Source organism: Thermobia domestica, chromosome 8 (assembly GCF_964235325.1).
Source record: "Thermobia domestica chromosome 8, izTheDome1.hap1.1, whole genome shotgun sequence".
Taxonomy (NCBI): domain Eukaryota; kingdom Metazoa; phylum Arthropoda; class Insecta; order Zygentoma; family Lepismatidae; genus Thermobia; species Thermobia domestica.
In genome coordinates this window covers 184,858,789-184,872,246 of record NC_137461.1, presented here as the reverse complement: position 1 = coordinate 184,872,246, position 13,458 = coordinate 184,858,789, and the positions used below count along the sequence as shown (strand labels likewise).

At 34.0% G+C, this 13,458-nt stretch overlaps 1 protein-coding gene across 7 annotated transcripts in view; it reads right to left on the bottom strand.

Moving 5' to 3' along the window:
• Positions 1 to 7,502: 7,502 nt before the first annotated feature.
• Atg4a (Autophagy-related 4a) overlaps positions 7,503 to 13,458 on the bottom strand; it is a 440,329-nt gene continuing 434,373 nt past the window's right edge. For all 7 annotated transcript variants that reach the window (XM_081769296.1, XM_081769295.1, XM_081769301.1 and 4 more), the window contains one exon: positions 7,503 to 8,070. In XM_081769296.1, the coding sequence (XP_081625422.1) occupies positions 8,009 to 8,070 (62 nt within the window). In that variant the 3' untranslated portion in view covers positions 7,503 to 8,008. The remainder of the gene's footprint in view (positions 8,071 to 13,458) is intronic.

The window sequence follows — 13,458 nt, the reverse complement described above, 5'->3', positions numbered from 1 at the left end:
ATATTATTGTTTTAAATGTACATACCCCAACGGAAAATAAGGATGACAATAAAAAAGTTTTTACGAAAGAATAGAACGGGTTTTGATCATCTCCTGCAATGCCATATGAAAATTCTGTTAGGCGGTTTCAATGCGAAGGTAGGACGAGAGGGTATTTTCAAACCGATTATAAGGAATAAATGTCTGCGTAAGGAAGATTGTGACAACGGCGTTAGACTCGTGAACATTGCAACATCCAGAAACCTTATCGTGATGATTACAAAATTCCCACATCGCGACGTTCATAAATATACTTGGACCTCACCAGACGGAAAAACCATAATCAAATCGATCACGCTTTAGTAGATAGAAGAAAACAGTTTAGTACAACTGATCTTCGGTCGTTCAAAGGAGTTGATTATGATAATAAGAGACACTATCGTTAAATAAAGGAAATATTCAATATCTGAAAACGGAGCGGTTTAATTTAAAGAAATTAGAGGAGAGTCAGGTGGGAGGGGAGCCAGATTGAAGTGTCGAATAGCTTCTCGGTTTTAAAAGGTTCCGAGTGCACTAGTGTTCAGGATACTTGGTTGAAATTAAAGATGACATTAAGATTTCAGCAAAAGAAATATTGGGACACGCAGAAATACGTAGGAACATAGCATGGTTTAACCAGGAATGCACTAAAGTAGCAGACAAGAGAAAACAGAAGAAACAGCGTTGGGTACAAAATCCGAACGAAATAACTACATAAAATTTCACTGTCAGCTGGCAGAAAACTTCCAACACTTTTAAAACAAAGAAACGCGATTTTTGAAAGCTAAAATTAATTAACTTGAAGATAATAGTAAAAATAAAAACATTTGGGATATGTATAAATGTATTAACGGACTTAAGAAAGGCTATCAATTTCGTGCTTATATATTAAATAAAGCTAAAGGAACAGTTCTCACTGATCAAGATAGCATCTTAAGTAGATGGAAAGATTTCTTTGATGATTTGCTTAACACACAGCCAAAAACTAATGTGCGTGGAGAAAGTGAAATGCATACAGCATAACCGTATATTCCAGAACCTAACCAGACAGATGTAGAAATCGCTTTAAAAATATTTAAGAAACACACATCTCCGGGAGTAGACGAAATTCTGGTTGATTTAATTTTAGCTGGAGGGGAAAAAATGTAGAGCAAGATACACAAGCTCATTCTCCTTATCTGGAACAAGGATGAATTACCACAAGAGTGAAAAGAATCAATCATTGTTCCAGTTGAGAAGAAAAGCAACAAAACTGATTTAATAATAATTGAGGCATTTCTCTTCTGTCAACATCCAATAAATTCTCTTAAACATTCTATTAGCAAGATTGACTCCATACACAGATGAAATTATTGGAGATTATCAGATTGGATGTAGCTAAAATCGATCAACTATCGACCAGATATTTACCATTCGACTAATACTTGAAAAAGAAATAGGAATACAATATTCAGGCACAACAATTATTGGCTTTAGACTAGGATAGAAGGGAAACATTGTACAACATGCTTACAGAATTTGCAATACCGAAAAAGGTAGATTAATTAAGATGTGTTTAAATGAATCCCAAAGTAAGGTTCGAGTAGAGAAATTCTTTTCACGAGCTTTCACATTGAGAATGTCCTGAAAGAAGGAGATGCGTTGGCGCCATTATTATTTAACTTTGTTCTGGAGAACACTGTAAGGAAAATCAAAGACAGGAATCAGGTCCTAGAGCTGAATTTGTTTACCAGGTTATGGCGTATCCTTATGATGTACATTTAATAGGGGATGATAGAACAATAGAAAGGAATGCAGAAATCTTACTTAACGCTTGCAGAGATATGGGCTTAAAAGTAAATGCAGAGAAAACTAAATAAATGGAAGTTTGTCGGGATTGTAATATTGCATTTTATGGATGCGTTAAAATGCCAAATTATATTTTCTTTCGACAAAGTAGATACTTTCAAATATCTAGAATCATTATTAACAGACCAAAACCATGATCACTAAAAAAAATTGATGTCAACTGAAAGCAGAGATTTGATGTTATTATTCAGTTAAAAATCTTTTGTTGTCGCGAATTCTGTTGAGGAATTTGTAGCTTAAAATATAAAACGATAATCATGCCTGTTGTGCTGTATGGTTGCGAAACATGGTCACTGACTGAGGGAAAATCGCAGACTGAAAGTATTTGAAAACAAGATTCTTAAACCAATATTTGAACTCCAAGAGGAACGGGAATGGGGAATGGCGGAAACTTCAAACGAGGAACTGCATAATTTTATACCGTTTACAAACACATTGGTAGGGTCATCAAGTCTAGGAGGCTCAAATGGGAAGGTTATGTAGCCAGAATGGAAGAAATTAGAAACGCTTTCAAAGTTCTAACTGGAAATCCAAATAGGAAAACAAAAATTAGGAAGATCGACGCGCAGATGGGAGGACAATATTAAAATGGTTCTCACAGAGATTGAAATATGAAGTAGAAACTGGGTCCAGTAGGCTAAGGACAGAAATCAATGGAGAGCTTTTGTAAACGCGGCACTGAACCTTCTGTGTTCATAGGCCATAGAGCTATATTAAGTTGTTGATACATTTAGCTTCTTTTTATTTGACAGAAATGTTATAGAGGAACTAAAAAGTTTTTCTCTAGTAAAGAGGAATTCGATTCAAGGTTCCCACAAATTAACTATTTACGTTAATAATAAAACAAATTTGGTGGTGATTTTGATATAGAAAGGCATCCATATTTTCTTTCAAAGTATATATATATATATATATGTATATGTACATTCCCGTTTGTATGGGCGCCCTTTTAGTAGACTTACCCACCGCCCTCATTAGTATCCCAGCACGGCCGTGGTGAGTCGATCTGCCTCTGTAGCATATACAGTAAAGCCTGTCAACTTGATTACCTGCTTATGTTGGCCTGGTTCGTCTTGAACCTGCATTTCCCCATAAGACATTCGTTACTTATTACTCTGTAAGTTGGCCACCTGCCTATCTTGGAAGTTGACCGCATTGAAGCAATGCTTATCCTATGTTGATAATAGTAGTAAGGGGGTCACCCTATCTAAATCTTGATTATCCAATTTGGGGCCACGATGGACCGTAGTGAATGAAACAGGGATGCTTTGGCGCGGGATTGCGTCACCTATTGAAATTTTGCTTATGCTTATCCAGGGGCCATGCACCTTGGCCCGGCTATGACGTCATTGAATTGGGATTTTTGGATTAGAGGTCATGATGATTCTTTAAATTTACTAAAAATATGGTCTTGATGATTTATTACGTTATGAATTAGTACAGGTTTGTGAATGCTTTTTATTTTCCTTCCCTTTTATGGCATAAAATTTGGAGATTGTTATTAACGGGGTTTGAACCCGGGACCCCATATAGCAGAGATGAGCGCTCTACCACTGAGCCACCGCACCCCTACTGGTATGAATGAATTAGAGGTATTTAGTTCGAGCTAATGTGTTCGTTTGACGTCGCTGAACTGGGATTTTTTTTAGCTTGGAGGTTATGATGGCTTTTTCGTTCCCTTTTATGGTTATAAAATTACTAAAACAAGGTTTTGATCTCTTTCTTGAAAATCTATTACATTATGAATTAGCAGACCCCAGTAATAGTATAAATTAGTATTAGTATTAATACGAAACTCCAAAACTTTGGAGTTTCTCCGTGGCTAACCGGTTAGCGTATGCGCCTTTAACCTGGGAGACCATGCGGTTTGGATTTCACACTAATTAGTAGGTTCTATCCTCGCTGCTGAACGGGACGTTAAACTCAAATCAAAAACTTTGGGAGGAATACTTGATTTTTGGTTAAGGTATAGTTTTCATTCACGGGACTTATGGGACTCGAACCACGATATTCAATTGTCAAAAAAAAGTGTGTCCAGGAAAGCATGCATTTATTTGAGACGCATAAAAGAGGAGGAGGGGTGATCCCCGGACTTGGTTAACAATAATAATTTATATTGTATTCGTTTGTGGATTAAATAAAACTGTTGGAAAGATTTAAAAAGCTTCTTTGTGTATTGAATTATAATCATATGTTGAAAAAGAATCATCAACTATATCGTGTTACATATGTTTACGTATTCGTTGTCACAGTATCGTTGGCATTGTTTGTTCGAACAAGTATGTTTAATTGTCAAATAGTGTGTAATGGTTTACTTTGGAAAGATACAGGGGTTCATTTCATATCATAAGACATGTGTATATTGATGCATCCTTTTTAAAATTTGACAGGGGTCACCCCTTCAATTTTGGAAATTGTCCAATTTAAGCATTTACAGGACCTCAATATGTATCATGATAAATTTCGGTTGTCCTTTCATGCGTACAAAGTTGCCATTTTTTTTTTTTTTTTTGTACAACCACGTGTTCGGTTATTGACTTAGTCCGTTTCCTTTGATGAGTATCAATGATTGATTTTGGAGCCTTATTACGTTATATGATTATTTGGAGGCGTACTTAAGAATATTCCTTAAATTTGATATGTACTTCGGGATCCATTTCGTTTCATCTTAGGGATGAACATGGATACCTTACATATGCTGATTAGTATGTTATAGACATTGCAATCGTCCTGAGTTCGATTCTTGGTGCTAGGTTCAGGAAACTTTAACGCTTTGCAAAACGATGGTGATGAGAAATGGTAGGATGAAACAGGAGAAAACATCATAACCTTACTTAGTTGTGAATTGAAGCAGAGACCTTACACATTAGAGACAAGCGCTGAGTCACCGTACTCCATTGAAAAGTTTTAGTTTGTTGATTATTACGTTATAGACATTGCAATCGTCTGAGTTTGATTCTTGGTGCTAGCTTCAGGAAATGTTGTGTTGAACGCCCCCTCGAGGCTAAGGGGGACGACGATGATGAGAACTGATAGGACGAAACAGGAGAAAACATGAACTTACTTGCTTGCGGATTGAAGCAGGGACCTCACACATTAGGGACACGCGCTGAGCCATCGTACCCCATTCAGTGTGAGCAGTTTCACGTATGAAAAGAAACATGGACATGTTATGTTACATTACACATTTCTGCTCGTTGTTACGCATACGAGTTTGTTGTGAAATTGCAGAATCTGCTTTTACGAAGAGTATAATGTCAGTTCGTTTATTGAATATCTCTAAGAGGTGTAAAGGAGGAACGATTCCGGACCTGGTTAATAACATTAATTTATATCGTTTTCGTTCGCAGATTAAATAAAAATGTTGCAAAGTTTAAAAAAAGTTTCTTCGTGCATTGGCTTATAATCATATGTTTAGGAGCAAACGTCAGCTATATTGTGTTACATGTGCTTACGTATTCGTTGTCGGTATCATTGTCATTCTTTTGTTATTGCATATTGAACATACACATTATTTAATTGTCAATGGTTTACTTTGAAAGGATATATTTATTTTGAGATGAATAAAAGGGATGAAATGATGTGATTTTGGACCTAATTAGTACCTCTCGTTTCTGGTCGTGGATTAAATAAAAAGATGACTCTTCGCTTAAATCTGATTAGATCATTTTTCGAGTGATTTTGTTTTTAAACTCTCAGCATTTGTTTATCAGTAAGCGCTTCAGTGATGGAACCGATGTTGCCAGATTTTGAAAAATCTAAAATGCTCTGATTCTTTTTGAAACGGTTCCGCTGAGTGCAAGAATTTTCAAAACTAAAAGTTTTTCGAATAAAAAAAATTAAACATTTCTAAACGAAAAAATGTTTGAACTAAAATTTTCAAACAAGATTTGAAACGAAAAAAAAATTTCAAACTAAATATTTCAAACAAAAAAAAATTTCAAACAAAAGTTTTAAACTTTCAAACTAGAAAGAAAATTTAAACAAAAAAATTTTTAATCAAATTTTGGAAAGTTAAATTAAACTTTTCGAACTAAATTTATAAACTTAATAATGTTCAAACTCAAGATTTCAAACCGAATTTTTGAAAACAAACTTTTCAATTTGAAAAAATTTTCGAATCAAATTTCAAACAAATTTTAAAATCAAAATTTTGGAAAATTAAAATTCTTAAATTAAACTTTTTTTGAATTAAACTTACAAACTTATTTTTCAAACTTTTTAAATCGAAAAAAAAATCGAGTCAAATTTTTTCAAACAAACTTTTCGAACTCAGAAAGTTTCAGATTTTGATTTAACTTCTCGTATTCGTATATTTTGGGACAAAACGGTTGCACACAGAAGCGATACAAATTTTTTTTCGGAAAGCGGGTAACCAGGTCTTACCAACCGTGAAAACAGAATTTTAAAATTCGAACCGAAAGTGCTCGAAAAAAATTCGCAAACTTCGACTTTTCAGATAAATTGACATTCATTTGTTAATTTATGTACAAGAAGATACGCATGCGCAAACCAAACTATAATAAAATATAGTTTATTTATATCCCTATGTATATACCACAACAAGAATTATAATTCTACCTGTCTCCATAGCCGAATGGTGAGGCTCCGAAGTTGACCATTTTCCATGTCTTCTACAATTCATAAATTGCACTCCCCGTCTTTGATGGCCCATTACTTGGCGGGAAAGTTTTTTTCGACAAAACAAAAAAATATGGGTCTCTTAAAAACATGTCTAGTTGCTATAAAAAAGTTCCAACAATATCTGAGATGGTGATGGTACATGCTCTGCCTGAATTGAAATGGAAGGCATCATAATTAGTTTTTCATTACAAATCAAAGGATAATAATGAAATATTGAACATACTTAATATTTTGTTTTCAGCTTTGGATTTTAGATTTGCAATTCATATAATGTTCCCTTCTAATCGAATTTGAGAGAAAAGTAGTTGCCGAAGATTTATTCAAAGAAATGTTCTCAGTCCTCTGATGAAAATAGGAACACTTTTTTAAGAAGAAAAAAAAAAAACACTTTCTACAGGGTTTGAACACATAAACTTATGATTGATAGACAATTGATCCAAACCGCTCGACCAGTTCGTACGTCTTTACTGGCCTTCTTTAGACTTTTGTGTAAAGTAGTTTCCTGCTCCACACTTTTTTTTTTTTTTTTTTTTTTTTTTTTTTGCCGATACGACTATAAGTTTGTGGTGAATATTTGGGCGTTACAGGTCTTGCAATGCGTAAAGGTCTTTTCCGTCTATACTACATTCTATTTTACGTCCTAATAACTTATATGCAACAGGTTGAATCTGTGAAATGATTGGGGTTGGAGTGATCGTAAATGTTTTCATAGTTAGGAGCCTGGATATGCAAACCCGCTTAACGTGGGGATTTACTATTGTGAAATTTGGTACAACTGTTATATGCAGATATCGTTTGTAGTTCATAGCTTTCCATTTTAGGGTGATGGACACTTTCTGATTTTACATTCTATTTGATCCTTTGATATAATATTTAATTCGTCTTATACTTTTTATCTAAACCAGTGCTTACCAGTGTAATCTACATGTTGAGTTGAATATGTAGACATGTTTAGGAATGTTTTTAATTTGAAAAGAAGGAAGTATAATGGGTAATCTCCAATACCGAATATATTTTAAATGAAAATATGTATACAGTTCAACAGAATTAAAATTCCCGAAACAAATATTACTTACCCATTTTTAACCTTACACTTCGAAAACTTTTCACTGTAAAATATGTCTGAATATTTTCATAACGGCACATTTTATATTTAAAATATACTTTCTTCAACATTACGGAAGTTCTCAGTTTGACACACAAACTTGACAAATAATAATAAACATTATCACCTATCATAATCACCATGTCACAGCATGTATTTATATTTCGTATTGTACATAATCCTGACTCAGTACAACTTTTTTTCTTTCAGCTTTTCACTTTACAATTTATTTAAACAGTCAGTTAGCGTTGATCACCTACACGTCATAATAGATGAAAAATAAATACATGTTAATGAAGAAAGTTCGAAGTTCAGTTGAGAATCATTAGAAATTTGATAGGGTCTAAGCTCTTCTTTGGGTCACATTTCTTCAAATTGCAGAACACGTTGTCTTCAACCTAGTAGTTCAAATTCCTCATCGGAATCATCGAAATGCCGATCAAGTTCATCCATTGCTAAAAAGAAAGAAAAGATCTTAAATTGGTAGCAAAGGACGCTCTGACTGGTAACATATTGCTAAGATTACAATACTTCTAAATTTAAGAGTGAATTAAAGATTCTGAAAACATGAGGTGAGAGAGATCGCTTAATTTAAGATAGGATAATATTAAGTACATAAAGGTTTTATCATAATTTTACGTTGTGGTACTACATGCGATCATTGTACCTTTGGCTTTGGGATGCAATAAATAAATAAATAAGAAACGGAAACGTTAAACAAAAGATTTTTTTTTGGGGGGGGGGGATAATAAAATATAACTTTTTTCTTTTTATGACTTTCTATTGATCTGCCACTTTTATTTTCCTGTACTGTGTTGCACAATTAAGAAAGTTTCTCTACAACATAGATTACTTGTAAGTCTTATGTTCAATCCAGAGTTGGCTATTTTGAATAATTTTCAAATTGGCATTTATTGTTTACCTGCAAGGGTTAGTTAAGTAACCCAAGCTATCAGCTTTATATATATATATATATATATGTGTGTGTGTATGTCTGTCTGTCTGTCTCTCTCTCTCACCACTCTATCAGTCCTTGAAGTTAAACATCATCTGGTATGTGTTCTTTGGGATGCCTACATTTAAATTTGTAAGCAAGAAATTTTTATCAGGAATAAAGGACAGAAAACCATTTTCTTTATGGCATGAAATTACACTTACACTCTCGTTCCACATTCGAGGAACACTTCACTCTGAGCTGGGCCAATCCAAATGAAATCGACCAATTTCCAGGTCAAAGGTTGCTGACAAAATTTATTTATTTTTTTAATTTTTTACCTAAGATTGTACCACATTCAGGGAATAGAAAACGGGTATTCATTAATTTTTAAGCCGCGCAGATTTGATTGTGGCGGCCATTTTGTATAGGCGCCTGAGCGTATTTTGCACTTTTCACAGAATTCCGTTAAGCGTCGTAACCTTTTAGGTTTTAAAGATAATGAGTTCAAACCAAAACAATATGAAAGATAATGGAATGGACAACACTCTTAGTTCTGTGCACATTGAGACATACTTTAGATCATTTTGGAATGTACATTTTGAAAGGAAATAAATAAGACTCACCTTCAATTCTTTATCTACATAGAAACTAAATAGTAAACAACGTCCCAAACAAGTTTCAGATCTGAGAACCGTATATTTATTTTTTGGAAATTTTTAACCTTTGCGAATTTTCGAAAATCGTGTATTTTCACCATCAAATATCTCAGGAAGGACAAAAGTGAAAAATCCCAAATTTGCACAAAATAGACAATAATTGTGCAGTAACAAATGAGTACAACTGCATCACTGAGACTTGAGTAGTTTCTGAAATATAAGTTGTTGCAGTGATGTGAAATTCGCAATTTTAAAAGCTGAACAGATGTGCAGGTTTTGTGTTGATATAGTATTCAGGCATACAATTTATCTATGTTTCATCAGGAGAAGTGCAGTCAAACAGCAGGAAATTCGAGATTTACTACTTGTAAAAGAATTATTAATACCAGCTCATATCATAGATTGGTACCTCTGACAAAAACACAAATCAGATGTTATGAATACTCACAATCACATGAATTTACTGATTGCAGTTCTTTAGTACTTCCAGAACATAGCATGTCATTTGCACCTAATGATACCGTAGCCTGTATTTATGACAGAAATGGTAGATTGGGGGAATTGAAGACATCAGTCAGGAAAATAACGATCTTTTTGATCACTTTTTTCATCCCCATGGCCCAAGAACCTCTTTTAAACTATGTACGAATCACAAAATGTGTGGTTGCTAATCACTAAAGTTCGCCGGAAACTCACACCCACAGAGTTCACAACTCCTACAGGCCGTACTTTCAATATCAGTGCCAAACTCTGTACACAAATTAGTCAACTATTTACCTCACTGATGTCTTAACAGCAGCGTTATAGTCAGAAAAGAAATAATAGACGACTTTCGTTTTTTTGTACAAGTCATGATTCATAAATTATGCGCACTTTACCCATATAACATTACTGTCGTGTTATTTTGACTTTTGCTACAAAGTTTATATTCACTCCAATGGCGCTTCATGATATAAGTCCCAGTGAAGAAAAACCTTATAACTCAGAAACTACTTGAGTCTCAGTGATGCAATTTTACCCAGTTGTTACTGCACAACTATCGTCTATTTTGTGCAAATTGAGATTTTTCACTTCTGTCCTTCCTTAGATATTTGATGGTGAAAACATGGGCGGCGATTAGGGGGGCAGTTGTCCCCTCACTTTTTTGATGTGACCCATTATTGTATATCATTTGGAAATGTAAAGTTATTGTATGTATTACTGGTTTATAGAAAAAATGATGCCATATAATATTTGCCGTTACGTGAGTACGTATTGGTTGTCTTCCCGTGGAGTTATGAAGCTGCACGAATTACGTTTTAATTGCTACGGAAAATGGCTCAAAATTAACCTATTTTAGCTCCACAATTCCAGCGTACTTTCATTTCTTCTTACAAGGGCTCGATATGTCAGTCAGCCGCTTTGAAACTAATTGAGATACCATTTCGAAAAAAGAAAGAAAAAAAAAAAAAAGTTTTTCACAAGTTATTCTTTAATTGCACAAAAATTCACAGTTCCTGAAATGTCTTTTCTTCTTTCTAATAGTAAGGAATATTGATTAAAAAGAGCATAACAAGAAACAACTTCTATCTTTTGTATTGTTTTGCAGTGTAATATACTAGTGAAGTGATGTGTTTAGGGGTGTACGAGTGTATAAACAACTAAATTTAGTGAATTCAACAGTATTCTAGATTTTAGGATTATTTTGTATAATTGGAGTGTGGAGTAATTCTAAAATTGTTGAGTTTAGATTATTCCAAGAAAGTGAAAACTGCACCTAATGGCAATGAACATGTTTTGGGAAGCTGCAAATGTATTTATTTAAATGTCGTAGCATATACTTGTAGTATTTATTGTCTTTCTAAGAGTAATAACATACATTTAACAGCATGTGTAGAATTAAAATATAAGATGTTCATTAATCCCCAGTTTCAATATAACTTTTGAAAAACAAGGCTCATTATTCATTATTGTGATTAATATTATCCTTTATATTTACTTGTTTTGCAAATTTGTTATTAAATAATTAGATCATACAATTTTCCAGACAGAATTTTAAGATGCTCATGAGCAATGAATCAAATTTCTTCTTACACCTTCGCTGTATAAGAGTACAAAGGGCTAGTACCTGCTTGCGTTTCTCTTGTCAATTTACTTAATAAAATATGAAATACGATATACAGTATTTTAACTGAAGAAGATAGTATCCTATTAGTTATACATCCTTTCGTCAAACGAAGTGTTAGCATCAACCAGGAAAACCAACACTGATATACAAATATTCAGATCATGTCTTGCCCCCCCCCCCCACTTTTAACGTCCAATCGCCGCCACTGGGTGTAAATATACGATTTTCAAAAATTCGCAATGTTTAAAAATTTCCAAAAATCAAGTATATACTTCTCAGATCTGAAACTTGTTTGGGACGTTGTCTATTGTTTAGTCTCTATGTACAAAAAATTGAAGGTGAGACTCATTTATTTCGTTTCAAAATATACATTCCAAAATTGCAACTTCTAGGTTTCCAACCTCAATGTTTGGAGTTTCTTTCCTCAACGTTCTGAAGGACGTCCTAATGTGCACAGAACACAGAATATTATCCATTCCATTCCATTATCTTTCATAAGGTTTTGGTTTGAACTCATTATCTTTAAAATCTAAAAAGTTACAGCCTTTAACGGAATGCACTAAAAAGTTTAAAATGCGCTCAGGCACCTATACAAAATGGCCGCTACGACAAAACCTGTGCAGCTAAAACGTAAATGAATACCCGTTTTCAACTTCCTGAATGTGGTACAAATTTAGGTAAAAAATTAATAAAAAAACTAAAGTTTGTCAGCAATCATCATTGGTCGATTTCATTTGGATTGCCCCAGCTTTAGATATTATCTTAGAGCATGTTAAAAGAAAGAAAGAAAAGAAAAGCTAATAACTGAATCGCCATTCTGCAATATAAGAGTTGTGTCGTTAATCTGAATTATATTATGAGTGTCGTGTACAAAATGGTTAGAAAGAATAAAAATAAATAAGCTTGTTGCTATTTAAAAAGAACACGTAAAATAAAATAAAATTTCAATGTAAATCATTGATTTTGTTTTAGAGTTATTCTCTTGGCTTCTATTGATCATCAGACTTCAGAAGATTTTTATTGAATCTAGTTAAAAGACCGTGCATTGTAGTGCACGATGGTAACGACTCAATTATATTTATTTTTACATTAGAAAACTAGGGGAAAAAAATGAAATCTTTGAGTACGTCCCAAAGTTATGCCGGTTAGGCTAAAGGAGACGGTGATGAGTAATGAATGAAAAAAGTGGGAGGAAACGGGACAACCCCGATAAAACCCACGCACACGGAGTTTTTCCACCACAAAGTTCACTTGGCGGGGGCTGGGATCGAACCCGGGACTCCAAGCACCAGAGGTGAACGCTCTACCACTGAGCTACTGCGGCCCCATTAGAAAACTACAAGAGGAAATAAAGTTAAGAGGAAGGAAGAAAGAGAGAAAGACGGAGGAAAAAAGAAGACGATGACGAACTAGAGTGACTTTTCGAAGAAATAGGCTATCACGAAAGAATAGTGATTAAAAGAAACAATGCAAAGAAAAGATTTCGAGTCAGATATGGTAAAGATAGAATAGTGTAGAGGGAAGAAGAAGAAGAAAGAGAAAAAAGAAAAGTATGGGATAATTGCTGAGATATAATCGAAATCCTTAATAACTTATTACATGTGCGGTGTATTCCCGTTAATCTTCATGAAAGAATAAAAAAGATCAATGTTAAACCTGTTGCAGTTAAACACATGTTAACTCATACCGCATCCAAGTAAATACTTAAAGTGGATTTACTTAATCCCAGCCCAGCTGATGCGTAAGATTAGATCAGTTACTGTAATCATGGTTTCCAACTAGATTTGACCCACACACAACATTTGCACTTCTTGTTCAACACTAGAAATGATGTGTATTGGAAATGACGAAAAAAAAAAACATAACATTTAGATGCAATTGAAGTTCTCAGTAGATTCTCAGGATTTGATGGCTATTTTCACTAGTTTCTATTCACTCGCCCTCGTTAAGGTCGAAGAGCCACAATTGATCAACAACAGAAAGATGTGTATTTAGCATATTTGTATTCTCCATGACCTGTGACTCGAATCGATAACTGTAAATTCTTTGTTAACTTTACACAGTAAACAATGAAAAATCCTTAACACTATAGTAGGTTCATCATTTGCTTAAAAACTAAGTCACGCACACACTACCATTTATT